Consider the following 25,179-nt stretch of genomic DNA (forward strand, 5'->3'; position numbering starts at 1 on the left):
AACAATAGTACCTCAGTTGTTCGGAAACCCCAAAAAGTATTATATAACTCAAATATTCTGTTAATATCCGAACATATGATTTTCACCTGTGAAGGAAAGAGTAAAATACTTTTCCTTGTTTCTCTTTGCTAGAATCAATTATATACGAATCCTTTAAAAAGTTGTACATTTTTTTGGGGTATGTTAAATAAAAGAGCTATCTAGGAGATTTAATTCTTATTGTTCCTTGAAGAGTTCACGGCCAATAATGATCCTTCTAATCTCACTGGTTCCGGCCCCAATCTCATATAACTTTGCATCTCGTAACAACCGGCCAGTCGGGTACTCATTTACGTACCCATTGCCACCCAAACATTGAATTGCCTATCAACAGAAAAGTTTCAAATCTATAAACAATGTGTTGATAAATTATAATTTGCAATTGGGAAATTTATCGGACCTGCAGAGCAACTTGGGTGGCTCTTTCAGCAGCAACGAGTATAACTCCAGCACAATCCTGTAAGCAAAATGGATACAATCGTTGATACACAAGGCACAGCTGAAGAAACAAGAATGCACATGATACATATATACATTGATAATTAAGCTATAATACACACCTTTGGAACAAGTACTTTATTGTCGCATTGTCTTGCCACAGAATACATGTAGGATCTGTCAAAATGCTGATTATTATCATACACGAGAGGGTAGTTTAACAGTTATGGAGTCAATGGTATGTTTTTTACCTTGAAGACTGCAAAGATGTATACATGTCTGCAATTTTTCCCTGTTTCCACAGTAAACAAATTTTAAAACGATCAGGTTTCATGTCAAATGGGAAAAGAAATCCTTTTCCTAAAAGAGATTAAAAACGCATCCAAAGTGTATCTTGCTAATGTATAAAACCTTGTGAATTGATTATATTCATAAGGTTAGAATACTACTTAATAATACACAGTAAATGAATTTTATTATCATATATGACAAAGAAAAGGGATTTTGGGTCAACCCAATTAGACCTGACTCATACCAACTTGTCCATTTTGACATGATGACCCGCCCAACCCGTCCATATTGTCACCTCTAGAAAAGAGTTTTGGCATCTTTTCCAAGATAGTAATGGCTGCCATTACTGACCTCCATAAGTTGAAACTCTCCAATTGGGCGGCCAAATTGTTCTCGTTGGCGTACATAAGGAAGAACAATATCAAGACATGCCTGCATGATGCCAATGGGTCCAGCTGATAGTACAAGTCTCTCTAAATCTAAACCCGACATCATCACATAAACTCCTAAATGTGAAATTTGAATTACATATCAGCAGCATCAAAAAAACACTTAAGTTACTTTCATCTGAGTATAACCAAATTAAAAGAAGGAAAAAATCAAAAATAAATTATATTCTTAATGACGGGGTACCTTTTCCTACTTCACCAAGAACATTCTCATGAGGAACAAAGCAATTCTCAAAAACAAGCTCGCATCTGATAATTGCAAGAATCAGATGGTATTGTTATTAGGAAAGAAAGAAGAACAAAGAGGATCGATCTTTCATTAACTACAACATTAACATACGTATCACTTCCTCGCATCCCAAGTTTGTCCAACTTTTGGGCAGTACTGAACCTGCATTACACATATAAAGGGATAGAAAAACTGGTCAGATACTAACAAATTGTTATTGCATCAATGTAGATGCTAGTTCCTGGCTTTGTAGACAATTAAGCAAGTTTTAATACTTTCTGTCTTCAAAGTCATCTAGATTAACAGAAGATGTACCCGGGCATCCCTTTCTCAATAATAAATGCCGTTATCCCTTTTGACCGAGAAGCAATATCTGTTTTAGCATAAACCACCTGATTTTGACCAAGTAATATAAACAGATTAAAGAGTGGCATGCCATACAAGAACACAGAAAGATTAAATGCAAATCCTATATGCACATAATGGATGATATACCAGGGTTTGAGCAACTGGACCATTGGTGCACCACATCTTGTTCCCATTTAAAACATAACCACCGTCAACAAGATCTGCTTTGCATTTCATACCAACAACATCTGAACCAGCTGGTGATATCGAAAAACAAAGATCAAATCAACACAAACCCACAATGGTTCACAAACAAATCAGAATAACCCAAAATTCTTAGGAATGTACAATACCATTCGGCTCACTCATTGCAAGAGCTCCGACGTGTTCCCCACTGATTAGCTACAAGGAAGTAAATAAAAAAACATATGAATGAAGTCATCAAGTAGCATATATAAAAAAAAAACTATACACACTTTAAAATTTGCTTTAAAAAATCAGTTCTCATTAAAATAAAAACCTTAGGCAAATATTTTTCCTTCTGTGCAGCATTTGCATTTCTCACCTGCAAGATCAACAAACTTGTTATATGAAGCTCGTTAAACATGTTTGAAACACCAAACATAACAGACTTAGAAGATTTAATATATTACCAGCTGATTGATGCAGAGGTTAGAATGGGCACCAAAGGATAGCCCAACCGATCCTGATGCACGGCTAATCTCCTCCATAGCTAAGCAATGATATAGATAACCGAGACCCAGTCCTCCATATTCCTCTGCAATAAGGGTATATCTTTTTTTATATAGTTTCAAGTTAATAGCAGTAAACATATCATCAGTTATCAGCTAAAAAAGCTGCACATGTGTTAGGCCCAAAACAGTCTGTAAATTAAAAACGAAATTTAGAGTAGAAATTGCAGTTCTACCTGGGGCAGTGATTCCATGAAGATTAAAGTCCCCCATTAGTTTCCATAAGTTCACATTCTGGACCATATAATAAACAAAATACAAAGTCAATTTCTAAAAGTTAACTAGTATAAGAAGTATATATATATATATGGATTCGTCTTGGAACCTCAGGAAAATAATTCGTTTTGTCTATTTTTTCAGCATGAGGAGCGATATGCTCTTGGGCGAATTGTGCAACACTTTCTTTAAACTGTCATAATTTCAATAAACTGTCAGAAAATAACCAAATATATGTCCTTACAGACAAAAAAAAATAATAATAAACTATGATGGGAAATCTAAGTTTATTAAGACGAGCTTTCCTCCAAACATCAGGGATCAAGTAGTAGTAATGACACTTAGGGTGATCAGGGTGGACTTCATATTCGGAGTTAGACATGTCCACCACGCAGTGTAGTTAAAATCAAATTACAAGGCCGAGTTATCACTTAGTAATTGCTACAAGATTAGTGACCAAGGCGAGTTGACCTGATTCGGTCATAAATAATGATCTGGTCAAAACTTATTTTTAAGAATTCCAATCCAAGTACTCCCCGCCTAGGTCAATTACTTGTTACCAATTGCTCGAGTACCTCCTAACGAGTTTCAGCTAATCACTCACTAACCGACCACTCGAGTATTTCCTAGCGAGAATTACCGTGTATGTATCATGTATTTTTCTAATAAAGTGTAAGCTAAAAAAAAATCTCTAAAAGCAAAGTCATTTCTTAATGTTTCTTAACAAGTCCATTAAAGGCTGTCTAAATCTATAATCTTTCCCATCCGCCCGCCATTGGGTATTTACCAAATAATTAATACAGCCCATGTAGAGTAATTAAAGCAGCATTCACAAGTAATTATTAATCACAATAAAAGAAAAGCAAGAGGAGGGAAAACCTGAATCTGGGTATCATCAAACAACATAGAAGTTGAAAAAGAGGCACGAAATGCAGCAGGGGTGGCTGCTATTGATGATGATGATGATCTTGCTGATTTCACCAACCTTTTAACCATCATCATCTTTATTTCTTTTTTTATTAGTTAATAATACTACAAACTATAGATAGATAGATAGAGATAGATAAAGATTTTGATTTTAACTATTTTTTATGATGTATGTAAGTGAGGAAATGACGGGGTTTAGATAAAAAAGAAAAGAAATGGAAAAGAGAATCTAGAGTTGTTAAGTAGGGGTTTGGGGGTTGGGGCGGGGTCCAGTCAGATACACATGTATCTTCCAAGTTTTAGAGGTTATCTTCTTCTTTTCTTTTCATTTTTCATATGGATGATGGGCTTTTGGGGTGTGATTGCCATGTGTAAATGTGTTGTGCGTGTAAGATAAGAGCACCAACGAGGCAACCACAGGTCATTACCAAATTATGTACCTACTTACCACTGTATTAGTATTAGTATTAAAATACCGAAGGAATCATTTCAGGTTTCAGTATCTCGTGTACACTAATAAAAACTTATTTTTCAGAAAAATTATACTATCAAAATTTAAAGGAGTTGTAGTCTGGACTACCCCTTGTTTAAGTGTGGTTTCGCCGATGATGTGTGGTAAATATATTACTAATAACTATGGTACCAATATTACTTTCTGTTATTTTATAATGATCTATGGATGATTCTACATTTCTTGGCAATGACAAGTAGTTATATGAATCAAAACTATAGACCAAATAAACTTGGATTATTTAGCTAATCAATGGGGACCAAACATATACAAGATTAAAATGAAGATGGTTCATGAGATAATTTACTTTACATGTAAAATATAATAAAATATTAATAATTGGACATCTAAGCCACTTAAAAAGAAAAATAAGCAACATGGTCAATTCATTGATATTGTACGGAGTAATTTTCTATATAATTAACCAAAAAAATTATATTATTTAAATTTGACGGATATAACCCTCATGATTTGCAAACATATAACAGGCAAAAAAAAGGGGAGATGGAAAAGAGGATATTCAGAACAGTCACTCCACTCCATGGATAGTGCACACATCCATACTAAATCTGACCAACTGTCCATCCTACCTCCTCTACGTTCTTGACGGGTGTTTATACATGATAGGAGTGCTTGTGTGCATATGCTTAGAATGAGCGGTGAATGCGTTACATGCTTAGTATTCCCATTCATGTGTATATATATATTTTACTTATATTATATATATTCTTTACTTTAAAAATCACACATATTTCACTTTTGCACTTCGGTCAAGTAGGAGTCTTTCTAAAGGAGGTAGAAATAAATCTATCTACACCTCCTTCGTACCGCAATAATGTTGAGATATACATGTTGCTGTTGTGTCTATAGCTTTGAGCTCCTCTCTTAGAGCATACTACTCATGAAAATCGGAGAAGTCCTACCACAATTAATCTTTAAAATTGGTCAGTCCACCCTCTTCAAATATATGAATGTGATTATAAATGATAAACAGCATATACAGGATCCAACTGATAAGATAAATAGACATCAAATATGTCAGTCAAGCTTATCTTAACACTGCATTACTAGCTACTAGCCAGGTAGCCGACACTTCTCTAACATGCATTTCACCTATTCTTGGTACCGAGTTACAAAAAAAATGTTGATTAACAATGCTTGCAATCCTTGCTTAACACATAAATACCCAAAATTTTAACCAGCCTTTACTAACACAAATAACTGCTACAAAAGTCAATCAGCCGTCCTCTAACATATAAAATGTCCCTAGTCATGCTAATTAGCTTTCTTTGAACACGTTCAGTCAACAGTGAACTCTGTTTCAAGAAGATATGGGAAATGTCACTCACTGTTTTCTTCAACAAAAATGGGAAGAATACCCAAGGCTGAAGAACCCAGATGCGTTCCCCTAACGATGGCACCATAATCAGTCTTAATCTTATGGCATAAAAGCAATACAGAGTCCCAAAGAGCTGTTCTCCCCTGCAATTGAAAAATAATCGAATCATCAAAAGAAGATAAGGTCTCACAGCTCGAATCCTATAAAGTATTGTATGAGAAATTCAGTTATAAGCTATCTGCTTTGGCCTCTTTGCATTCACATTTCTATGATTAGTAGTACAGAGTAAAACGCTAGTTTTTGTGCAAATGTATTGACCATTTTGTGTTTTATTTTGCAAAAGCAACAGTTAATTTGCTATGAAAAGCCACGATTGTTCAAAAAGTCATTTGCTCCTAGCAATTATCACATACCTCAAAAGAAAACTGGGGCTTTTTATCCCAATACAAGGCAAAGACAGGGGGGCTTTGTTTCCCAACAGCCAATAAACAAGCCCCAGGGTGTAACACTGAGGGCACTCCGGAAATGACAGCCAGGTACTTCTCTGGAAACCGTTCTTTTGGTGGAAGTACACCCAAAAATAAAGGATTTTTGCTAGACTGGACACCAGCATGACAGGTAGCATCCACATGTAGCGTCCATTTTGGGTGTTCCAGGAAAGCACAAAAAAGATACAACAGCAGATGAGAGTCTGTGGGAACTTCAGTCCATTTCTTATTCAAGATGTCTCTGTTGGTTGTATATTCGTAATTCTTAACGCAGGTTCCTGCAGCAAGTTCTGCAAAAATTGACAAAAGGGTGATCATAATTTATTTTCCATGCATTAAACTTAAAATGCCTAGTTACGTTAACCAAGTGGTGAGTGATCCAACCCACCTATTTACAAATGGGTCAAGGGCGGGAGGAAGCCACTCTAAAGAGAACTGTCAAAGAGTCATGTCGGGCTTCGACTAGGAGCTCTCCTCGGCCATTTTTTCATCTCAGGAAATAAGAATAAAGACTATACTAATAATAGTAATTTAAAAGCAAAGGACTCAAGGATCCCCCCCAGTTTAATGCATACAATAGTCCAGAAAAAAACTATGATGAAATAACTCGAGTTTTGCAATCATATCTGCGGCGCCAACTAACTATCATATTAAAACAATTGGAATTAAAAGAACGGACAAAAAATTGTATCGATCCAACCTAATCTGACCACACTAGGCTACCTGCAGCAAAAACTACCAGTTATGACCCGAAATTATTTTACCTGTTTCCCAACAATTTACTTACTCATCTTGCCGCCTATAAATGTATATTTATGACATAAGAAAATCAAAAACAAAAGGACTACCTCGGATTCTCTGTACTGTATAATCTGGCCGTATACTGCTCTGTGGTAGCAAGCCCTTTGTCCACTCCCCTTTCACTATAGCAAGAAGCTTCTGGTGTTCAGTTATTACGTCTATACAATCCTGAATGAGAGGGATTGAAGGGTTCTGAACTTGCATTTGTTGAATACCACCTAGAGAAGACCTTGCTACAAAACATGAAATTTGACAATAAGCCTATTTGGAAAGAGTATGAGATATGACAACCATAAAAATATAACTCCACCCTGAAGGAGGTAAGATGACCAGGCGAGTAAGATAACGAGTCAAACAGGGTTTACATAGGGATAAAGAACTTTTAGTATAGGATGGGTCGGGTTGGGCTGTACAGCCAACATTTTTCATCCACTTAACACACACACATACATATATATAATCATTAGCCCGTTATTATGGTTTAAAAATCATTAATATTACAACTATGATCTATATATATACTTCAACATAGTTTAACCTCTTCCCCTTTCAGCTAATATATTTAGTTTGACCTTTTGAAGATAAAACACGACCTAAAATAACCCATTCATATATATGGGTCGAGACGCCACATCTCCCCCATCTCAATATTCTATAAAACTCATCGTTTTACTTGATCTTACAGGGATTAGCAAAAGGATTAAAAAAAATTCATAGCACCAACGAACTTGAAGAGAAATAAAATTTTCCCATTTCAAACCAGAAAACACTACAATTGAAATTTTGGTCAAAGTACGAGATTCCATTTAGATTATGACATTATGTGGTACTTACATAAGTTAGCATTAAGAGTTTGCACAAGAGTAGTACGTAACTGAAGAAGAAGGCCTTCTTCCTCAAGGGTATATGCAGACTGCCAATCATTATTTCTCTCATTGGAAGAGACAGCTGCAGTAGATCCTACAGTGGAATCAATTCCTACTTTGCTGATTGTAACAGATATGCCGAGTTTAGTAGCAGCATCCATGACCTATGCAATCAGATAAATGTACTGAGTAACATAGGAAAATTGTAAACTATACTTTGATCCACACAACCCCTCAAGGCGAAATAAGTATTAGCAGATAACTATCAAAAAGTATTTATGAAGCTGCTCCAAGAAATAATGATAGTCATGTTTTTCTAATTTCCAATCTAAATGATAATAAATATATTAATCCCTTTTACTATTCTGTAAATTAAAAGCCACACATGTAGCATGTTTTGGGCATTAAAAATCACGCTAATGGTTTCAATGTGAATGATACATTAACAACATCACAACGATCGCACTTTAAAGAGCTGAGCCAAGTATATAATGAGAGCACAAACTGTCATGCATGAACACACTGCATCGTGCTAAATTATTAAGTATAACAAATAAGATACACGCAAAACAGGCTTTTGTTTAGTGCCAACATTTTCATGACTACGTTCATCATCAATGCCAGTGTCCTCTTCTTAAGGTATAAATAAAAATGCATAGACATAACGGGCCATGCGAGGTAACCAGCCTATGATGCGTATCAGTTGGTTATTTGAAGTGGGATTAATATGGAAGGTGCTAATAAAAAACCACAAACATTTTGTTATGTTAGAAAATTGAAATGATGGCACCTTGCAGATAACTATATTAAATAAGTTGTGATTTAGACCAAACCTTTAAGTGGCTGTTGTCAATTTTCACAAGCAATGGATTCAGCAGAACCGAAGAGAACCACTGTCTAAGATGGTCACGCCACTGCTCGATTTGTGGATAAACACCTAGGCGTTCAAAAGCATTAATTGACTCTTCCATTGACATGGGAGGAGGAAGATCACCCTCTCCTTTCTTTGGTGGGGTACTAAACTTCTGAGAACCAGGGGACATGCGAACAGGCCTTAGCGGTGTACTTCTGGTAGTACCAGAAGTGTTGGTACCGGGACTAGATATACCAAACCCAGGTACTGTGGGAGATGGGGTAGTCATTTTACCAGCAGACATGGAAAACTTTTCATCAATGTCTGCTAAAAAAGTTTCAAGCTGTTCTTCAGTTGATATCTCTCTGGTAGAAGATGCTCGTTTACTTGACCAAGGAGTGGAAACATATTTGTCCGAGCCTGATGATGTCTTCATATTTGGTGATTGTGAAGGGACAAGATAGACTGATGAGGAGACGGGTGGTTTAGATGGTGTACTGAAAGAATGCATCTTTTTTCCACTACTGGTAATCGATTTTTCACTGTTTATACGACTTTTATGGCCTGATCCCATAAACGGTTGGTGAAGGGGGACAAGAGTATTTGAAGGTGTTGTTTTAACCTTAGCTTTGGTTGGTTCCTTTGAAGAGTTTGAATCGACTTCCTGAACCTTCGACTTTAATCCCAACAGACCTAATTGTCGGTTGCTAAGATTTATATGGTCACTGGTGCCATTAGAGGTAGATACAGGTTTAGCAGCTTTTGTTTTCCATAACGAGATGGCTTTCAGAAGCGCAAATAAAGATCCAATTAAAACCAGAGCCAAAACAGCCTGTGTCACTTTCAAAAATATATCTGCGGGGAACGATAAGATATTAAGGTAAACATTAACGATAGCATTCAAGCTAAGTATAAGACTATAAAATCTATTGTGAATAAACATTACTCACAAGCAACGTCTTGTGTAACAAATCTGAGCTTCGAACTGTCAACAAAGTCGTTTTCCCTATCATCGTTCACATCAAACAAGAATCAATACTCGTTTAGCAGGAAATATAATTTCAGATATCAACTATGCGACAAGAATGTGAAACTAAAAGCTAATTCAACATCGGGTTAAGTGTTTCTACACGTATCCAACTTAATCTAAAAATCTATATTACATTAAAACTTGCTACTGTATTTATCAAGCTTTTCAAGTATAGCCATCCTGTGACTTCTTTATCAGGTAACCAGTATATTTTGCTGACGTGGCAACATATAAATTGTCATCTCAGCTATTCATGCGAAGTCAAATACATACAAAGTGAAACCTGATATATACAATAGCAAAAGTTTTAACATAATATAGATTTTCAAATTAGGTTTAATACATGTAGAAACAAATATACAAGTACCAGAAGCTACTAGAATCTAATAATCACATACGAAACATATAGAGTATATAACTTGATAATTAAATTAAATAGTGAGATAAAGGTATAGATATAGATATAGATACAGAAGTAGGTACCTGAGGATGAAGGAAGCGAGAGAATAAGCGGAAGAGGAGACAATGGAGAGAATGAAGAGGAAAGTAGAAATGGAAGGACGGAGACTGTTGTTAGTTAGGGCAGCAGAAATTGCTGGATTTTGATACACTGTAAATTTCTGTTTTACCGGATTATTATTATTATTTGATGATGATGATGATGATAATGATGATAAGTCCTGTTTAGCTCTTCCAGTTCCCCCATCCATTGAATGGCGGTGTGGAGCAATGTGTGAATTTGATTTTGAGATTTTTCGTTAGGTTATTCCGCCATTTATGAAGCTCCTCTCCTCTTCGCCGGGTGTGAAGTTTTTTTGTTCCCAACGAATTTTGACTAGGGATGTTTGAATTTTTTTGAAAAAAAAAAAAAAAATTAAACAAAATTAGTTACTCGCGTAATGCGGCGGCGGTAGTGAACACGACGGTCTAATATTGTCGGTGACGATATTATTTCTGGTGGTGGCGGTGTCAAGTCTCAGATGTTTTAGGTTGATGTAAAGATAATAGTGGAATATTTAAAAAGATTAGGACTTAAAGTGTTAATTATTAAAATAAATGTCAAGGGCAATTCTGTTAATTCAAATACATAAATTACTAAAAATAAAAATGACCCTTTTACTTTATAAGAGAGTAGATATAGAGATAGAGATAAATCGAAGTTTGTAAGTTCCAGACTTCCAGTTACTAACTTACTATAAAACTAGACCAAAGCCTCCGATGCATCAGGGACGGTGATAGCGGTGGTGATGGTACTAATGTGGTAATGGTAACGATGGGTGGTTGTGACGTGTGGTTATTGATATAAAGATAATTAATATTAAAAAGTGTACAGTTTTTCTATTGATGATTCGAGGGATAAATGTAGTAAATTATTTAAAAACTAGTATTTTATGTATGTAAGATTAATTATAAAAAAAAAATGAAACAGTAAGGATATTATAAGTTTTTAGACTTAAAAGTTTAAAAAGAATTGTGTTTTTTTTTATTAAATAGTAGAGATAAGTTTAAAAAAATAATAATAATAAAAAATAAAGTAAAATCTTAATCAATGAGAATGTACGTGGATACATCATATACATATATATATAAACTAATGCACGGAATTTTTCGTTATTCACTAAAAAAAATTAAAGATCGTATTATATATTTGCTTTAATACTTTTTATATTTATACTAAAACCTTCTTTTACTTTATGAATTCAAAATGATGACAGTACATATATCTATAATCTTATTACTCTTTATATTGAAAAATCAATTGAAATAAAGATGATTAGATAACATATCTATCAATATATAGTACATTTCAAGTGGGATTTTGTCGTCAAAGGTCTTTTTTTCAACTTGTTCTTATGTATTTTATTTTGTGGTTATACATTTTAAGTGATTATGTTTAAGGATATATACAAATCGTGTTTATAAAGACTGATTTAAACTCATTTACGTTGATTTAAATATAGTAGTCTTTGAATTAAATTTAAGCTAGAGTAGAAAATTGTTACTCTAATAGCTTAACGAATAGAACTTAAACTTTGTTATTCATATTAGCTTGTAAAATGTTGGTGTATTTATTTTAGTTCACTTAGTAACTAATCAACTTTACGATTTTGATGAGTTTTTTTAATCACAAAGTATAGTTATGTGTGATCATAACTCAGATTACGCAAGCTCAAGTTTGAGATTTTAAACGAGGATATGGAGCTCAAGTTTAGAGAACGATAAAAAATGTAGAGTTCGAGTTCAAACACAATTTTAAAAAGTTGTTCAAACTTAATACTATATGAGTAATTACCAAACGAGCAAACCACAAAATGTATGGTACCCTGCTCAAATTTAATCGTCTAATACCACCTAGCTAATTTAGATGATTGATAGGTTTTATAATCGACTGTGTCTTATTTGGTTTTCAATTTTAAACTAATTAAGTACTAGCTTTCTAACTTGTCTCATTAGACTCAAGAGTTGACTTTAGGTCTAAACTTAATTGTTCATTAGTCGTGGTTCTTGCTATACTTGTGGTTAAAGGTGTCGGAACGGCTTTAGTGGTTTTCTTCAATTTTCATGTTCCATCTCCTATATGATTTTGGTTGTGTTAATAAGTTGCATAAAGTTGATGAATAAAAACATTTATGACACACCTATTAAGGAATAACCAATATCGTGTAAAATAGAGGCACAATAATTGAGACTTTGTATACGCCTAGCTAATTTAAAGGGAATAAATTAAGTTAATTAAACGAACATTTATATAAAAATAAATAATAATAATCATAAACTCGTGTAAAATAAAAAGAGGACATCAGGACGGCCGAATAAAAATAATATTTTTGTGTAAAATAAAAAGAGGACGGAGGCCGAAAATAACAAAACTCAAAAAGGACAAAATGGTAAAAAACCAAATGATGTGTATATTAATAACAATCCACAACCGTCAGATTCAATCGATCCAACGGCCAGTAAAGAAACCCTAATCACATACCTTTGTTTGTCCCTTATAAAATCTCTCTTTGCAGCTCACTCTTTCCATTCTTCATTTTCCTCCATCTGATTTCTGCGTACACAAACACAAACTTCTCTCAGGTCCATCTCTTTTCTTAACTGTTTTAATATCGATATATATATATATATATTCAGTCGATGTATGTGTATATGTATATGTTTAGATATAGTATATGCATGCTTTGATCTGTTATTTTATATATTTTATGCATGCTTAGATCTGTTATTTGAAGGTTTTTTGAGCTAAATCTGCATCTGATTAGCATGTTTTTACTGTTATTATTATGATTTTGAGCCTGTTTAAGTTATAGATGTAACTGTTATGCGTGTATATCACCACTATTTGTTATTAAATCATCGGCCGATTATTTGAAGGTTTTTTGAGCTAAATTTGTATCTGATTAACATGTTCTTACTGTTATTATATGCTTTTGAGCTTGTTTATGTTATAGACGTAACTGTTATGTATCTATATTTCATCACTGATTGTTATTAAATCATCGCATGATTGTTTAGGTTTTGAATTAGATATTAGCTGAAATAGTTTTATTGAATCGGCTGGATTTGTAGTTATAGTTGTAGATTTATTTGTTGATTATGATTTTGTGCTTAATTAATTGAGATTTATGGATATACTTTTATTTGTTTATATAAAACACGATTTTCTATATAGCTACTTCACTTTTCTTAAACTGTAGATTTTTACGATGTTTTCAAAGTTAATAATTATTTATGATTTTTTAAATAATAATATTAGACTAACATATTTCAAGTATATCTGATTTTAACTTTTTTTTTTTGTAAACTGGATGTATTTGTGTAAACGTAAAAAAAATTGTTTATGATATTTTTTGTTAAATAAGACATAATTTTGATGGAGTAATACAGATCTGTTGTGCTTAACAAAGTTTTAGCTATGTTTTTATCAATAATCTCTATTTTTTGCATGCTGCATCTACAAACTTAATATCTTCTCAAGTCTGTGCACACTTTTGTAACTGATATGTTTACATTCAACTTAGCATGATATTTTATTTTATTTTTTCATTACATGACGATTGTGTATATAGCCAAGTGTATTTATGTTCAGATCTGTTATTTGAAGATTTTTGAGTTGAATCAGTATTAGACTAACGTTTTTTTACTGATTTTATTATGATTTTGAGCTTGTTTATGATGGAAGTAACTGTTTATGTATCTATATATCATCACTGAGTGTTTTAAAATCATCAGATGTTTGTTTAGGTTTATATATTAGCTGCAATAGTTTGAGTTTTATTAAATTGGCTGGAATTAGCAATTATGGAAGATAGATATAATTATGAATGGAGTTACAAGGGCATAGTTTTAGGTGCACTGAAGTCTGTTTTTACAAGTCAAACTTGTCTCTATACAGATCTATTATGTTAACAATTCTCAGCCATGTCTTATAAATAAATAAATTTTAGTTATGTTTCTATAAATGAATTCAATTTTTAGTATGCTATATCTACAAACTTGTTACTTTCTTCATGTCTGCACAATTTTGTTATCCATATGTGTATAGTCAAATAAGTGTGATTGTATACTACATTTCTCATTACATAATGATTGTGTATATTGCTATTGCTATGCTCATTTATAGTCGTGTTTCATGTCTGCACAATTTTGTTACTGATATGTTTATATTCAACTAAGCATGATTGCATACGATATTTTCATTACATAACGATTGTATATATTGCTACTGCTCTGCTCATTTATAGTCATGTTTTAGGCTAAAATGGTTGCTGCCTTAGCTTTTTTCATTATTGGTATATTTTAGATATGTTTTTGTTATGTATCATGCTTCAGTCTAAATTTTGATACATCTTTCATGTTGCTGTTATGATCTTAAGTTTACATTTCATTTGTGCTGTTTTGGTTTTTTCTAAAATCAGTTAAGTATATATGATACTGAAGTTTGTTCCGTGTGTATGTATAGAATTGAGTTGTTATTAAAAGTTGATTTTGATATTTCAGGATGGGTAAGGAAAAAATCCATGTGAGCATTGTTGTTATTGGACATGTCGACTCTGGCAAGTCCACCACTACAGGTCACTTGATCTATAAGCTTGGAGGTATTGACAAGCGTGTCATTGAAAGATTCGAGAAGGAAGCTGCTGAAATGAACAAACGTTCATTCAAGTACGCATGGGTTCTTGACAAACTTAAGGCAGAGCGTGAACGTGGTATTACAATTGATATTGCCTTGTGGAAGTTTGAGACCACCAAGTACTACTGCACAGTCATTGATGCCCCTGGACATCGTGATTTCATTAAGAACATGATTACTGGTACTTCCCAGGCTGACTGTGCTGTTCTCATCATTGACTCTACCACTGGTGGTTTTGAAGCTGGTATTTCCAAAGACGGACAGACCCGTGAGCACGCTCTCCTTGCTTTTACTCTTGGTGTCAAGCAAATGATTTGCTGTTGTAACAAGGTATAATGTTTTTGTTGTAACAGTTGCCTTAAACTTGTTCAATATTATATATAATGTATGTATATGCTAACTGTTTATGTGTTATTTTTCAGATGGATGCTACCACACCTAAGTACTCTAAGGCAAGGTATGATGAAATCGTGAAGGAAGTGTCTTCATACCTCAAGAAGGTTGGATACAACCCTGACAAAATTGCATTTGTGCCCATCTCTGGTTTTGAGGGTGACAATATGATTGAGAGGTCTACAAACCTTGACTGGTACAAGGGTCCAACCCTTCTTGAGGCTCTTGATGCTATCAATGAGCCCAAGAGACCATCGGACAAGCCACTCCGATTACCACTTCAGGATGTTTACAAGATTGGAGGTATTGGAACTGTGCCAGTGGGACGTGTGGAGACTGGTATCATCAAGCCTGGTATGGTGGTTACTTTTGGACCAACTGGTTTGACAACTGAAGTTAAGTCTGTTGAGATGCACCATGAAGCTCTACAAGAGGCTCTTCCTGGTGACAATGTTGGTTTCAATGTTAAGAATGTTGCTGTCAAGGATATCAAGCGTGGGTATGTTGCATCCAACTCCAAGGATGACCCTGCTAAGGGTGCTGCTAGTTTCACTTCCCAGGTTATCATCATGAACCACCCTGGTCAGATTGGAAATGGTTATGCTCCAGTGCTTGATTGCCACACCTCACATATTGCTGTTAAGTTCTCTGAAATCTTGACCAAGATTGACAGACGATCAGGAAAGGAAATTGAGAAGGAGCCCAAGTTCTTGAAAAATGGTGATGCTGGTATGGTTAAGATGCTTCCCACCAAGCCCATGGTGGTTGAGACTTTTGCAGAATACCCACCACTTGGAAGATTTGCTGTGAGAGACATGCGTCAGACAGTTGCTGTTGGTGTTATTAAGAGCGTTGACAAGAAGGACCCAACTGGAGCCAAGGTGACCAAGGCAGCAGCCAAGAAGGGAGCCAAGTGATCGGTTCTTGTTTTGGTGTATAGTCTCTTTAATTTTGAAGTATTAGCCGAGTAAGAGTTTGTTCAAAACCCTTTTCTTTTTTTCTTCATGGATTGTTGAATTTGGAAGTCCTTATTTCTCTAAGTCTGAACTCGTGTAGCCCTTGTCGCCACATCTTTACAGGTAAACCTTTTTTATTGTTCTATTGCTTCTGATTTCTACAACATACTTCCTCTGAATCATTTTCCTTGTTTACGAATTTAAGAGTGCGATGTCATTAGCCAATAACTTTGTTTGAAAGCAAGACTGCAAGACCATAAGGTGTTGTGTTCTAATATGTGGCTTACTATTTGTTGTACATAATATTTTGCATTTATCATTCGTCTTTGAAATTGAAAAAACTTTGGTCACATTTTTAGTGGTTTAGATCTATGGTGTTATACTGATCATTAGTATAGCTCTTAGTCAAAGACTCGACCTTATTTCAAAACGCTTATATTAGCTCTTAGTCAAAGACTCAACCTTGTTTCAAAACGTTTATATTTTTTAAAAAATGTACAGAAAAATAATAATATGGAGTAAAACCGTATTCGTATATTGCAAACTTGGTTTGGTTACCATTAACCCAAAATTCAGTTTATTATCCGAAGTGAGTTTTAAACTTTCAAGCTACCATTTACCTCCAACCCTTTAGTTTTAAACTCAGTTTTATAACCTTACTTTCTCATTTTTTAATCCAAAACAAATTTTTCTCATTTTTTAATTCATAAAACATATTAACTTGCACATTGAAAACCAACATGAGTGAAACAAATAATTGAAAACCAACATGAGTGAAACCAATAATTGAAAACCAACAAGAGTGAAACAAATCAAGTGGTGCGCACCTCAAACCTGGCCACTGTTCAACCCGGCCACTGTTCTTGGGCTGAGCTCGAGGGAGAGGGGGATCTTTAGTGTTGGGGATTCCCTTAAACGTTCTTAGACGTAACTGTTATATTATATTATTATAAATCCTTGAAATTCTTAAATTTTTTACAAATTCTTATCATTTTTAATTTTACCTTTAATTATTACAAACCTTACAAATTATTTTATATTTTACACATCACAACCTATTTTGCTTAAATTCTTCTACAAACTTATATAAATTTGTCCATAATTATAGACAAACATATCATGAACAATCAAGGATATACATACTGCAATGATGTGAAAAAAAGGATATCCAGAGATTTGAAAAGACATCACATTGGAAATAACCTTATACCACCAAACCGATGATTAATGATTCCAAAATTTAGTGCCCAACTCTTATAATTGAACGTAGAAAAACAAATATAGGCATTACATTATGATACCCGAAATTAATTTTCAGTGTGTTTCGATTTCTAGTTTACATCTTACAACCAAATGAAACAAAACATTGTTAATGTCACGAGCCTTCTTCTAAGGTGAGACAACAAATGTCTTGATAAAGAAATCTTCTAAACATACAGTTTGTATAAACTTGTTTAAGTAAAATCATATCCATTTGTAAATACATATTAAACCCGGAGAAAAATCACACATTATTATATATACTAAAAAGCACAAATTGGTTTGCGTGCGTCATACATTTTCAACACTTTTAGTCCCTGTCGTTAAATTTGTTGCAGCAATGGTCCTCATCAGCTAACGGCTGTTAATTTTTTCCTGCAATTATAGTCCTTGTCGTTAAATTTGTTACAACAATGGTCCCTATCAGCTAACTATAACCTTTTAACTTTAGGTTTCTTAATATTTGCCACATAACTTTAACCTTTTAACTTTTGTCACATAACTTTAATTTCTTTTACTTTTAGCACAAAAGTTTGCTTTTATTTAGTTTTTAAACATATGTTTTTTCTAACTTTTGCCACGAAAGTTCCATTTTTTTACTTTTTATGACGGAAACTTTTAACTTTTAACTTTATTTCACTTAAATTTAATTTCTTTTATTTTTGGCACGAAAGCTTTGTTTTATTTAGTTTTTAAACTTTTATTTTTCTAATTTCTTCCACGAAAATTCATTATTTTTACTTTTTATCACAGAAATTTTTAAACTTTTACTTTTTATCACATAACTTTTATTTCTTTTATTTCTTGCACGAAAATTTTGTGTTATTTACTTTTTATACATTTGTTTTTCTAGCTTTTGTCACGAAAGTTTCATTCTCTTTATTTTTTATCACATAAATTTACGAAGTTTTCGTCATTTTACTTTTTGCCACATCACATTTATTTTTTCTACTTTTCACACAAAGTTTTGTTCTATTTACTTTTTATACTTTTATTTTTTTCAACTTCAGCAATCAACGTTTCATTTTTTTTTACTTTTTATCACATAACTTTTTACTTTTTAACTTTTGCCACGAAAATTTCATTTTATATAATTTTTCACATGTTTACATGTCACGTAATGTCTCCCGGGGCAACGCCCGAGGACAAAAAACTAGTTATATGTAAAATCGACTTGAATCTTTTTGCATGTGTTAGTATAATAGTTTTAGGTAAAATAAAACAAGTATTAAAGTAAAACAAATAAAACAATAAGTTTCTCTTTACTGAAAATCACTGTGCATCATGATCTAAAGGTGTCCATTTAACCATAATTTAATGGTCAAGATCTTCTCTTATTTGTTTCGTGAATATTCGTGCAACCATCTAATCATAATCTAATGGCCAAGGTCTTATCTTATTTGTTTTACTTTAATACTTATTTTACAATAACTAAACTCTTAGTAGAACATTGTTTATCATATATATATCTTAAACTTGCCGAATCTATCACACACCTATTAAGTAGTATTAACCAATTTTGTGTTCTACCTTTGCTTGTTCCCCGTGTTCCTGGTAATTGGTAACACGAGTAGACGACAACACGAGACATGTTATAAAAATGCAACTTTCATGTGGCTCACAGTGACAAATTACTTAAATCAGTACATCACAAACACCCACATAATCACCTTTTTTTTTTAAGAAACGACAAATATTATTTAATTATAAGACCACTAGTAACATGCTAAAGATTTGAAATGCGTAAAAAAAAAAAACAAGACAATCTAGAATTCAAAAAGACTACAAAATTGTTGGGGAAAAAACTTTGTGTCAACCAGAGTGACTCAAAGCACAAAAAAATTTTTTTTATCACCGATGACCTACACATGATTACTAAAAGCTTTCTTTTAATATATTTATCATAACCGTGTCTTATTGACTAGTATAGTTAATTGTAAAATTTGTACGTTAATATTATACATTTAAAAAATGATGATACTAATATCACTTAAAAGGACCTTAATAAAAGGCTTCTTAGTAAAAGGTTACAAGTCTTGGCATATATCAGAGTAGTCATTATCATATGTCTAGCAATACAAACTTTAGTACACACTTTTTCGCATTTATCCATTAGTTATATAATTATATTTATTTTGAGTTTGTCATGTGTTTCCACAATCCATATCAAAAGGAAATATGCTATATGCGTTTAACTTTTAAGTTATTGAAGAAAATGCATGGTAAAAACTAGAAGTCATAGAATACAATCATCAACTCAATGACCCATATTATTTATTTTAGTGGTAGGATGTGAAATATATCTATCATGTTACTCGTAGACCTTGTAAAAGATTATGTAATTCCGCAACCTTGTTTATGACTATTGAACCATGTTGTCACGTAAAACAATTCAGAAACGAGATTACACGATTTTTTTTGTGTCAAGTAGGTTAAGTGTGGTTGTTCAAGTTCAAAGTGTTTTTTTTTTGACAGGTACACATTATAAAAATGCCGACATACTCCTTACCTAACATGGTAAGGACTTACTCAGCGTGGGTAGTCGGTTGTCTTAACCGGCAGGGCTGACTTAAGGCTTTTGGGGGCCTTAAACGAAATCATTTTTGGGGGTCTTGTTTATTAACATACAAAACTAAGATAACAAAGAAAGAAAAAAAAAGGGTACAAAACTAAGTCATGTACTGCAATTTACGCTACCAGATTAAATAACTAATAGAAAGATAAATTTAAGATTATATAGTTTGTATCTGATAATGGTGGTGAACTGTAAACAATGGCTAGAGATGAGAGAGGTATGAATTACAAAAACAATAGACTAGACAACAATAAATAAAGTATTGAAAATTAGGATAATAAGCATCAGTATACATTTTATAAACTTGAATACCACAATAAGCATATTTATATTTGAATTTCTCTACAAGAGTAATGGAAATTTGGTTTCAAAGAAAAGTGATGATGGTAGAAACGGTTCATTGTTCACAAATAAAGGACATGTTTTCAAGCCCTAACTATAAATACTATTAAGCTTTAGGATAAATATCGTGGCAGACGCATAGTCATAGGCTATAGTATTGAAAATTTGGGGGCCTTTGTAATTGGTGGGCCTTAGGCCCATGCCTAAACCCAAATAATTATAAAGCCGACTCTGTTAACCGGATCCCGCTACATCGAAACTGAGTCGGCTGCCAAGGGAAAACTCCAAGAGACTCCCACACATGGAAAATTTAACGAATAGTCGATTCTGCAGTTGGCAGGGATCAAACCCTCCACCTCAAAGATAAAATCTTGGTGACTCACCACTAGACCAGTGGATCATTGTCAGTTCAAGTGTATTTAATCACCAAACCACCAAAACCATCACAACGTATCAAAATTGTGACAACCGTCATCTGAGCGTTTTCCCCGAAATATTTTTCGGTTGTTTTTAGTTCGCTTCATTTATGTATGTCATTAGTTTTTAAGACTTTATCATTTAAATAAATGGATTTATATTTTATTCGGGCTTTATGAACATTTAGACTTTAGAATAATAGTACGTGGACTCGAGAACAGGAGAAATGCTAGTTGTCTTGTGGAAATGCCAAATTAAGTGAAATACTTAAAATTAAATCAATTAAAGATTTAATAAGTAAAAATAGACATGTTTATATCTAATAGAAAGCTAGTAAAAAGTTAGGTTTAAATATGACGACAAAATAAATTTACGGGTCATGAGTCTTCTTGAATTGTCGAGTCAAATGAGATTTTAAAAGGTCAAGCTGGTCAAACTCGGTCAAAGGAAGAAAAGGAATAAACAAACCCTAAAATCCCAACCCTAGCCTCCCATTTTTCCTCCCACGCCATTTTTCACACACACTTCCTTTCTCCCTTTCCTCTCTAGCCGCCCCCCTCCCTTTTCTCTCAAATAACTCGGCCACCACCATCCACCACTGTAAACCGCCGCCGACCACCATAAACAACCATCAACCACCACGAAATCTTCATTTAATCTTCTTGTTCTTTCTTTATTTGGGTAAGTTATGGTTAGATTTAATGTTTAAAGGCTTTTCTTCTTCATCTCTTCTCAAAAATCGAATTTTTCTTTTATATATGTATATATTTCGGATTACATGTATATATCTATATATAGATCTAAAAATCTTTTCTTAGATTTGTGTAAGTCGGTTATGTTTTTGTATATATAGCTATAAATCCAAATTTCTTGATAAATTACATATGTTTTCGGTTATATGTTCATATGTATCTATGTATAACCGAGTTTTTGACGGTTGTTATGTTGATAGAAATACAAATCCTTTGGTAAAAGATTTTGGTTATCGGTTCTACATACATGTTCATACCCGAAATCTATAGATCCGAGATATATAGACCCGAAATCTTTTAGATCCGGAATGTTTGGCTCCGAAATCCTTTGAATCTTGAATCTCTAAACCCGGAATCTTCAAATCCGGTAATGATGGACCGAAATCTTGTTAGATCCGGGAACTTGAACCCGAAATCCTCAAGAAACCCAAAATATTGTATAAATTCGAATTGTACGAGACATTTGTTTAGCTTTCGGTTGGATCGAGTTTAGATCCGTGGCCTGTTAATGATTTTTATCCTTGAAATCGGTTTGGAACTCCATGTAGTCGAATCTAGTATTGTTCTTGATTTTTGTTCGGTCAACGCAGGTCAATGTCGGTCAAACTGGCCAGAAAATGTTTTTTTTTTTGGTTCAAAATTTGATTTGGGTATTATTTTGGTATTTTAGTCAAAAATTAAAGTTTTTAAATAAAGTTAATTTATATTTAATTGATCCATATTAAAAATTAAATCAAAATATATATATATATACATACATAAAGACAAAGTTAAATGGACATAAATATATATATATATATATACATACACATATATATGCAAGAATTAAATTGATATGGACATATGTATATATATATAAGGATTAAAATTTAATATGGACATATGACTAAATATATATATTAAAAAGACTTTGTAAGGACTACATAAATTATACATTCATATAACAATAGTTAATGACTTATCGGACTTCATATACTTTATAATGACTATATATAAATGTAAAGAATAAAAGACTTTGTAAATACGATTTACAAATTATATGACCTTCCAGACTTAACATATTTTATAATGACGTTGTTACAAAGACTTGACGGGATATAAACAATGAAATGTAACATTATTAAACGAACTATTCATTTGGACTACTTATAATGACAAAGGGCTATTTTATGTATATATATATATAGACATTGGACAAGACATAATGGCATTTCCTAAGACACTAGTATAGGACATAGACGTGTATAATTAACTAAGTACTTACTGGGTGACTTGTGGACAATGTAGAACTTTTGGACAGATAGTGGGCTTATTTCAGGTGTACTTGACTGTTCGTGTTCTTGTTCGTTCATCTAGGGTATTTGTGCTTGTGATGCTTTAAGGTGAGTTTCGTAGCCCCTCTTTTTACAAGTTTTGGGGTGGAAAGTATACTTGTTCTTTTTAAACAGTTTTGTCGATTTCTGTTTACGTTCAATATTGAGCCTGTGCGTATAGAGTTACTGATGCCATGTGACGTGCTTGTTCTTGTCTGTATGTGTGTGATTATGTGCTTAATGATTGTGCTTATTGTGACGTACTTGTTGTGTGCATTGGAGACTTATACTAAGGCAAGTACCGTAAGACTAGACTTGAGACTTAAGGCAGGTTGTTTAACTGTAAGGCCACGTATCATTACCAAAGGCAGGTTGTTGAACCGTAAGGCTACACTCTGAGCACTTGGACTATGGCGTAGCTCTGCTCACTATATATTGAACATCTATTTATCTTGTTCCTAAAGAATCGACATAAGACTTATTTATTACTCTACTTTTAAACTAAACCCTACGAACTCACCAACCTTTGTGTTGACACATTTTAGTATACTTTTCAGGTGCTCAGGCTAATCAGGGATAAAGACTGCTAAGCTAGGCTGGACTTCGGAGTTTAGTGCTCCTTTATTTATTGTCAAACTTTAAGGCTATATGCCTTGGATTATTTCTTTATGGACTTGGTTGTAATAAGCTATTTTAACACTGTTATGACTTTGAACTCATGTTTTTGGGAATATATTTATTATATTCTATTTCATTTAGCGGTATCTATGTAATTCCATGTTCGTGTTGTACTTTTCATGACACCTCATGTTTCCGCCAACGGTGGGGTGTTACAAAAATATGATAGATGCTTCTAGCCAAAAAAATGTCTAGTCCACGTTTTACATATAACTTTCAGTAACTATAATTGAACACTAAAAAGGATTCGGTTTTGACCGGAACTGGTTCTGGGACTTGAAAACCCAAACCGATGGAACCGAACTATAGGTTCCGGATCGGTTCGGATCCGAACCGGTTCCGTAATCGGTTCCTAATTATTTTATTTTTAGTTTTTTTTCCAGAAGTTAATGGCCGTTAAAGGTCCTTTTTTCATCGTAAATCGATTTTGGGCCACTTGATTGCTAATACACCGAGCCTTAATAACTAAAATACCTTCATAATGATAATATCTAGTGATTTAATAGAAAAACTCCAAGTCATTTCACAAAAAAAACACTTAGAAAAAAATTTAAAAACTCACTAATAATTCATTTAACTGCCGTTTTAGGCCAAATTTTTCATTGTAAATCGATTTTGGTTCACTTGATTGCTAATACACCAAGTCTTAAGACCTAAAATACCTTCATAGTGATGATATCTTGTAATTTGACACAAAAAAACTCCAAGTTATTTCACAAAAAAAAAACTTGAAAAACAAAATGAAAACTCACTAATAATTCATTTAACGGTCGTTTAGGTCAATTTTTTCATCGTAAATCGATTTTGGGCCACTTGATTGCTAATGGATCGAGCCTAAGACCCAATAGACCTTCCAAAATGATAAGATCTAGTTAATTGACACAAAAAACTTCAAGTTATTTCACAAAAACCACTTGAAATAATTGAAAACACACTAATAATTCATTTAATGGCCTTTAGGCCAATTCTTTCATCGTAAATCGATTTTGTGCCACTTGATTGCTAATGGCTCGAGCCTAAGACCCAAGTCCCAAGATATCTTCCAAAATGATAAGATCTAGTTAATTGACACAAAAAACTCAAAGTTATTTTACAAAAAGCACTTGAAATAATTGAAAACTCACTAATAATTCACTATAATTCATTCTTTTTCGTTGAAAATGCATATTTTATTATAGACCATCTTATTATTCAACAAAGTTCAAAGTCTTCAACCAAATACAATGTCTTCAACCAAATAACAATGTCTACAACCGAATAACAAGTTTTCAAACAAATACAAATTTTTAAACAAATAAAATAGTCTTCAAATTCAAAGTCTTTAATCTTCATTTTCTTCAAATTTGTCTTCAAATTGTCTTCATTTGTCTTGATTGGTCTTCAAATGGTTTTCTTGAAACAAATACAAAGTCTAGAAACAAATACAAAATTTTCAATCAAATTAAAGTCTTCATCTTCAATCGGAGTCTATTGGGGTTACTTGTTGTGGAGCTTGAGCTTGAGCTTCATCAAGTTGAATCTTGATGTGCGTTTTTATTAAACTACCTAAGTTTTAAATTTATAATTCAAGGTTTTACCTAATATATCTTAAACGCAACTAAGAGCAGTGTACTCTATCTATTGGTAATATAGTCTAGGTAAGTCCAGGTTCGTTCGCAGGGAACTTAATCTAGGGAATTAAAATACTAAAGATTAAAATTACAGTTTTCTTTTAGGGGTTTCCTAGTTAACTAATTGCATATGAAATGAAAGACAATAATAAATGTAAAAACTGACATTCGT

The 25,179-nt window shown here is 33.2% G+C and overlaps 3 protein-coding genes across 3 annotated transcripts; 1 reads left to right on the top strand and 2 right to left on the bottom strand.

Moving 5' to 3' along the window:
• Nucleotides 1-16: 16 nt before the first annotated feature.
• LOC122602825 (isovaleryl-CoA dehydrogenase, mitochondrial-like) lies at nucleotides 17-3,898 on the bottom strand. Its single transcript, XM_043775429.1, has 15 exons — nucleotides 3,642-3,898; nucleotides 2,872-2,955; nucleotides 2,723-2,780; nucleotides 2,448-2,572; nucleotides 2,315-2,359; nucleotides 2,148-2,196; nucleotides 1,942-2,051; nucleotides 1,762-1,838; nucleotides 1,558-1,608; nucleotides 1,402-1,466; nucleotides 1,120-1,274; nucleotides 729-769; nucleotides 600-654; nucleotides 440-496; nucleotides 17-363 (listed from the first exon to the last, which is right to left on the bottom strand). Exons 1-15 carry the CDS (start codon nucleotides 3,762-3,764, stop codon nucleotides 217-219), a joined length of 1,242 nt encoding a protein of 413 aa, XP_043631364.1. The 5' UTR covers nucleotides 3,765-3,898; the 3' UTR covers nucleotides 17-216.
• Nucleotides 3,899-5,156: 1,258 nt separating this feature from the next.
• LOC122602824 (transmembrane protein 209) lies at nucleotides 5,157-10,390 on the bottom strand. Its single transcript, XM_043775428.1, has 7 exons — nucleotides 10,061-10,390; nucleotides 9,498-9,553; nucleotides 8,528-9,402; nucleotides 7,663-7,858; nucleotides 6,876-7,061; nucleotides 5,953-6,317; nucleotides 5,157-5,682 (listed from the first exon to the last, which is right to left on the bottom strand). The coding sequence occupies exons 1-7, from the start codon at nucleotides 10,285-10,287 to the stop codon at nucleotides 5,542-5,544; spliced, it is 2,046 nt and encodes a 681-aa protein (XP_043631363.1). The 5' UTR covers nucleotides 10,288-10,390; the 3' UTR covers nucleotides 5,157-5,541.
• Nucleotides 10,391-12,595: 2,205 nt separating this feature from the next.
• On the top strand, nucleotides 12,596-16,205 carry LOC122603239 (elongation factor 1-alpha). The gene is made up of 3 exons (XM_043775895.1): nucleotides 12,596-12,658; nucleotides 14,579-15,041; nucleotides 15,134-16,205. The coding sequence occupies exons 2-3, from the start codon at nucleotides 14,580-14,582 to the stop codon at nucleotides 16,019-16,021; spliced, it is 1,350 nt and encodes a 449-aa protein (XP_043631830.1). The 5' UTR covers nucleotides 12,596-12,658; nucleotide 14,579; the 3' UTR covers nucleotides 16,022-16,205.
• Nucleotides 16,206-25,179: the final 8,974 nt, after the last annotated feature.

This window comes from Erigeron canadensis, chromosome 6 (genome assembly GCF_010389155.1).
Source record: "Erigeron canadensis isolate Cc75 chromosome 6, C_canadensis_v1, whole genome shotgun sequence".
NCBI lineage: Eukaryota > Viridiplantae > Streptophyta > Magnoliopsida > Asterales > Asteraceae > Erigeron > Erigeron canadensis.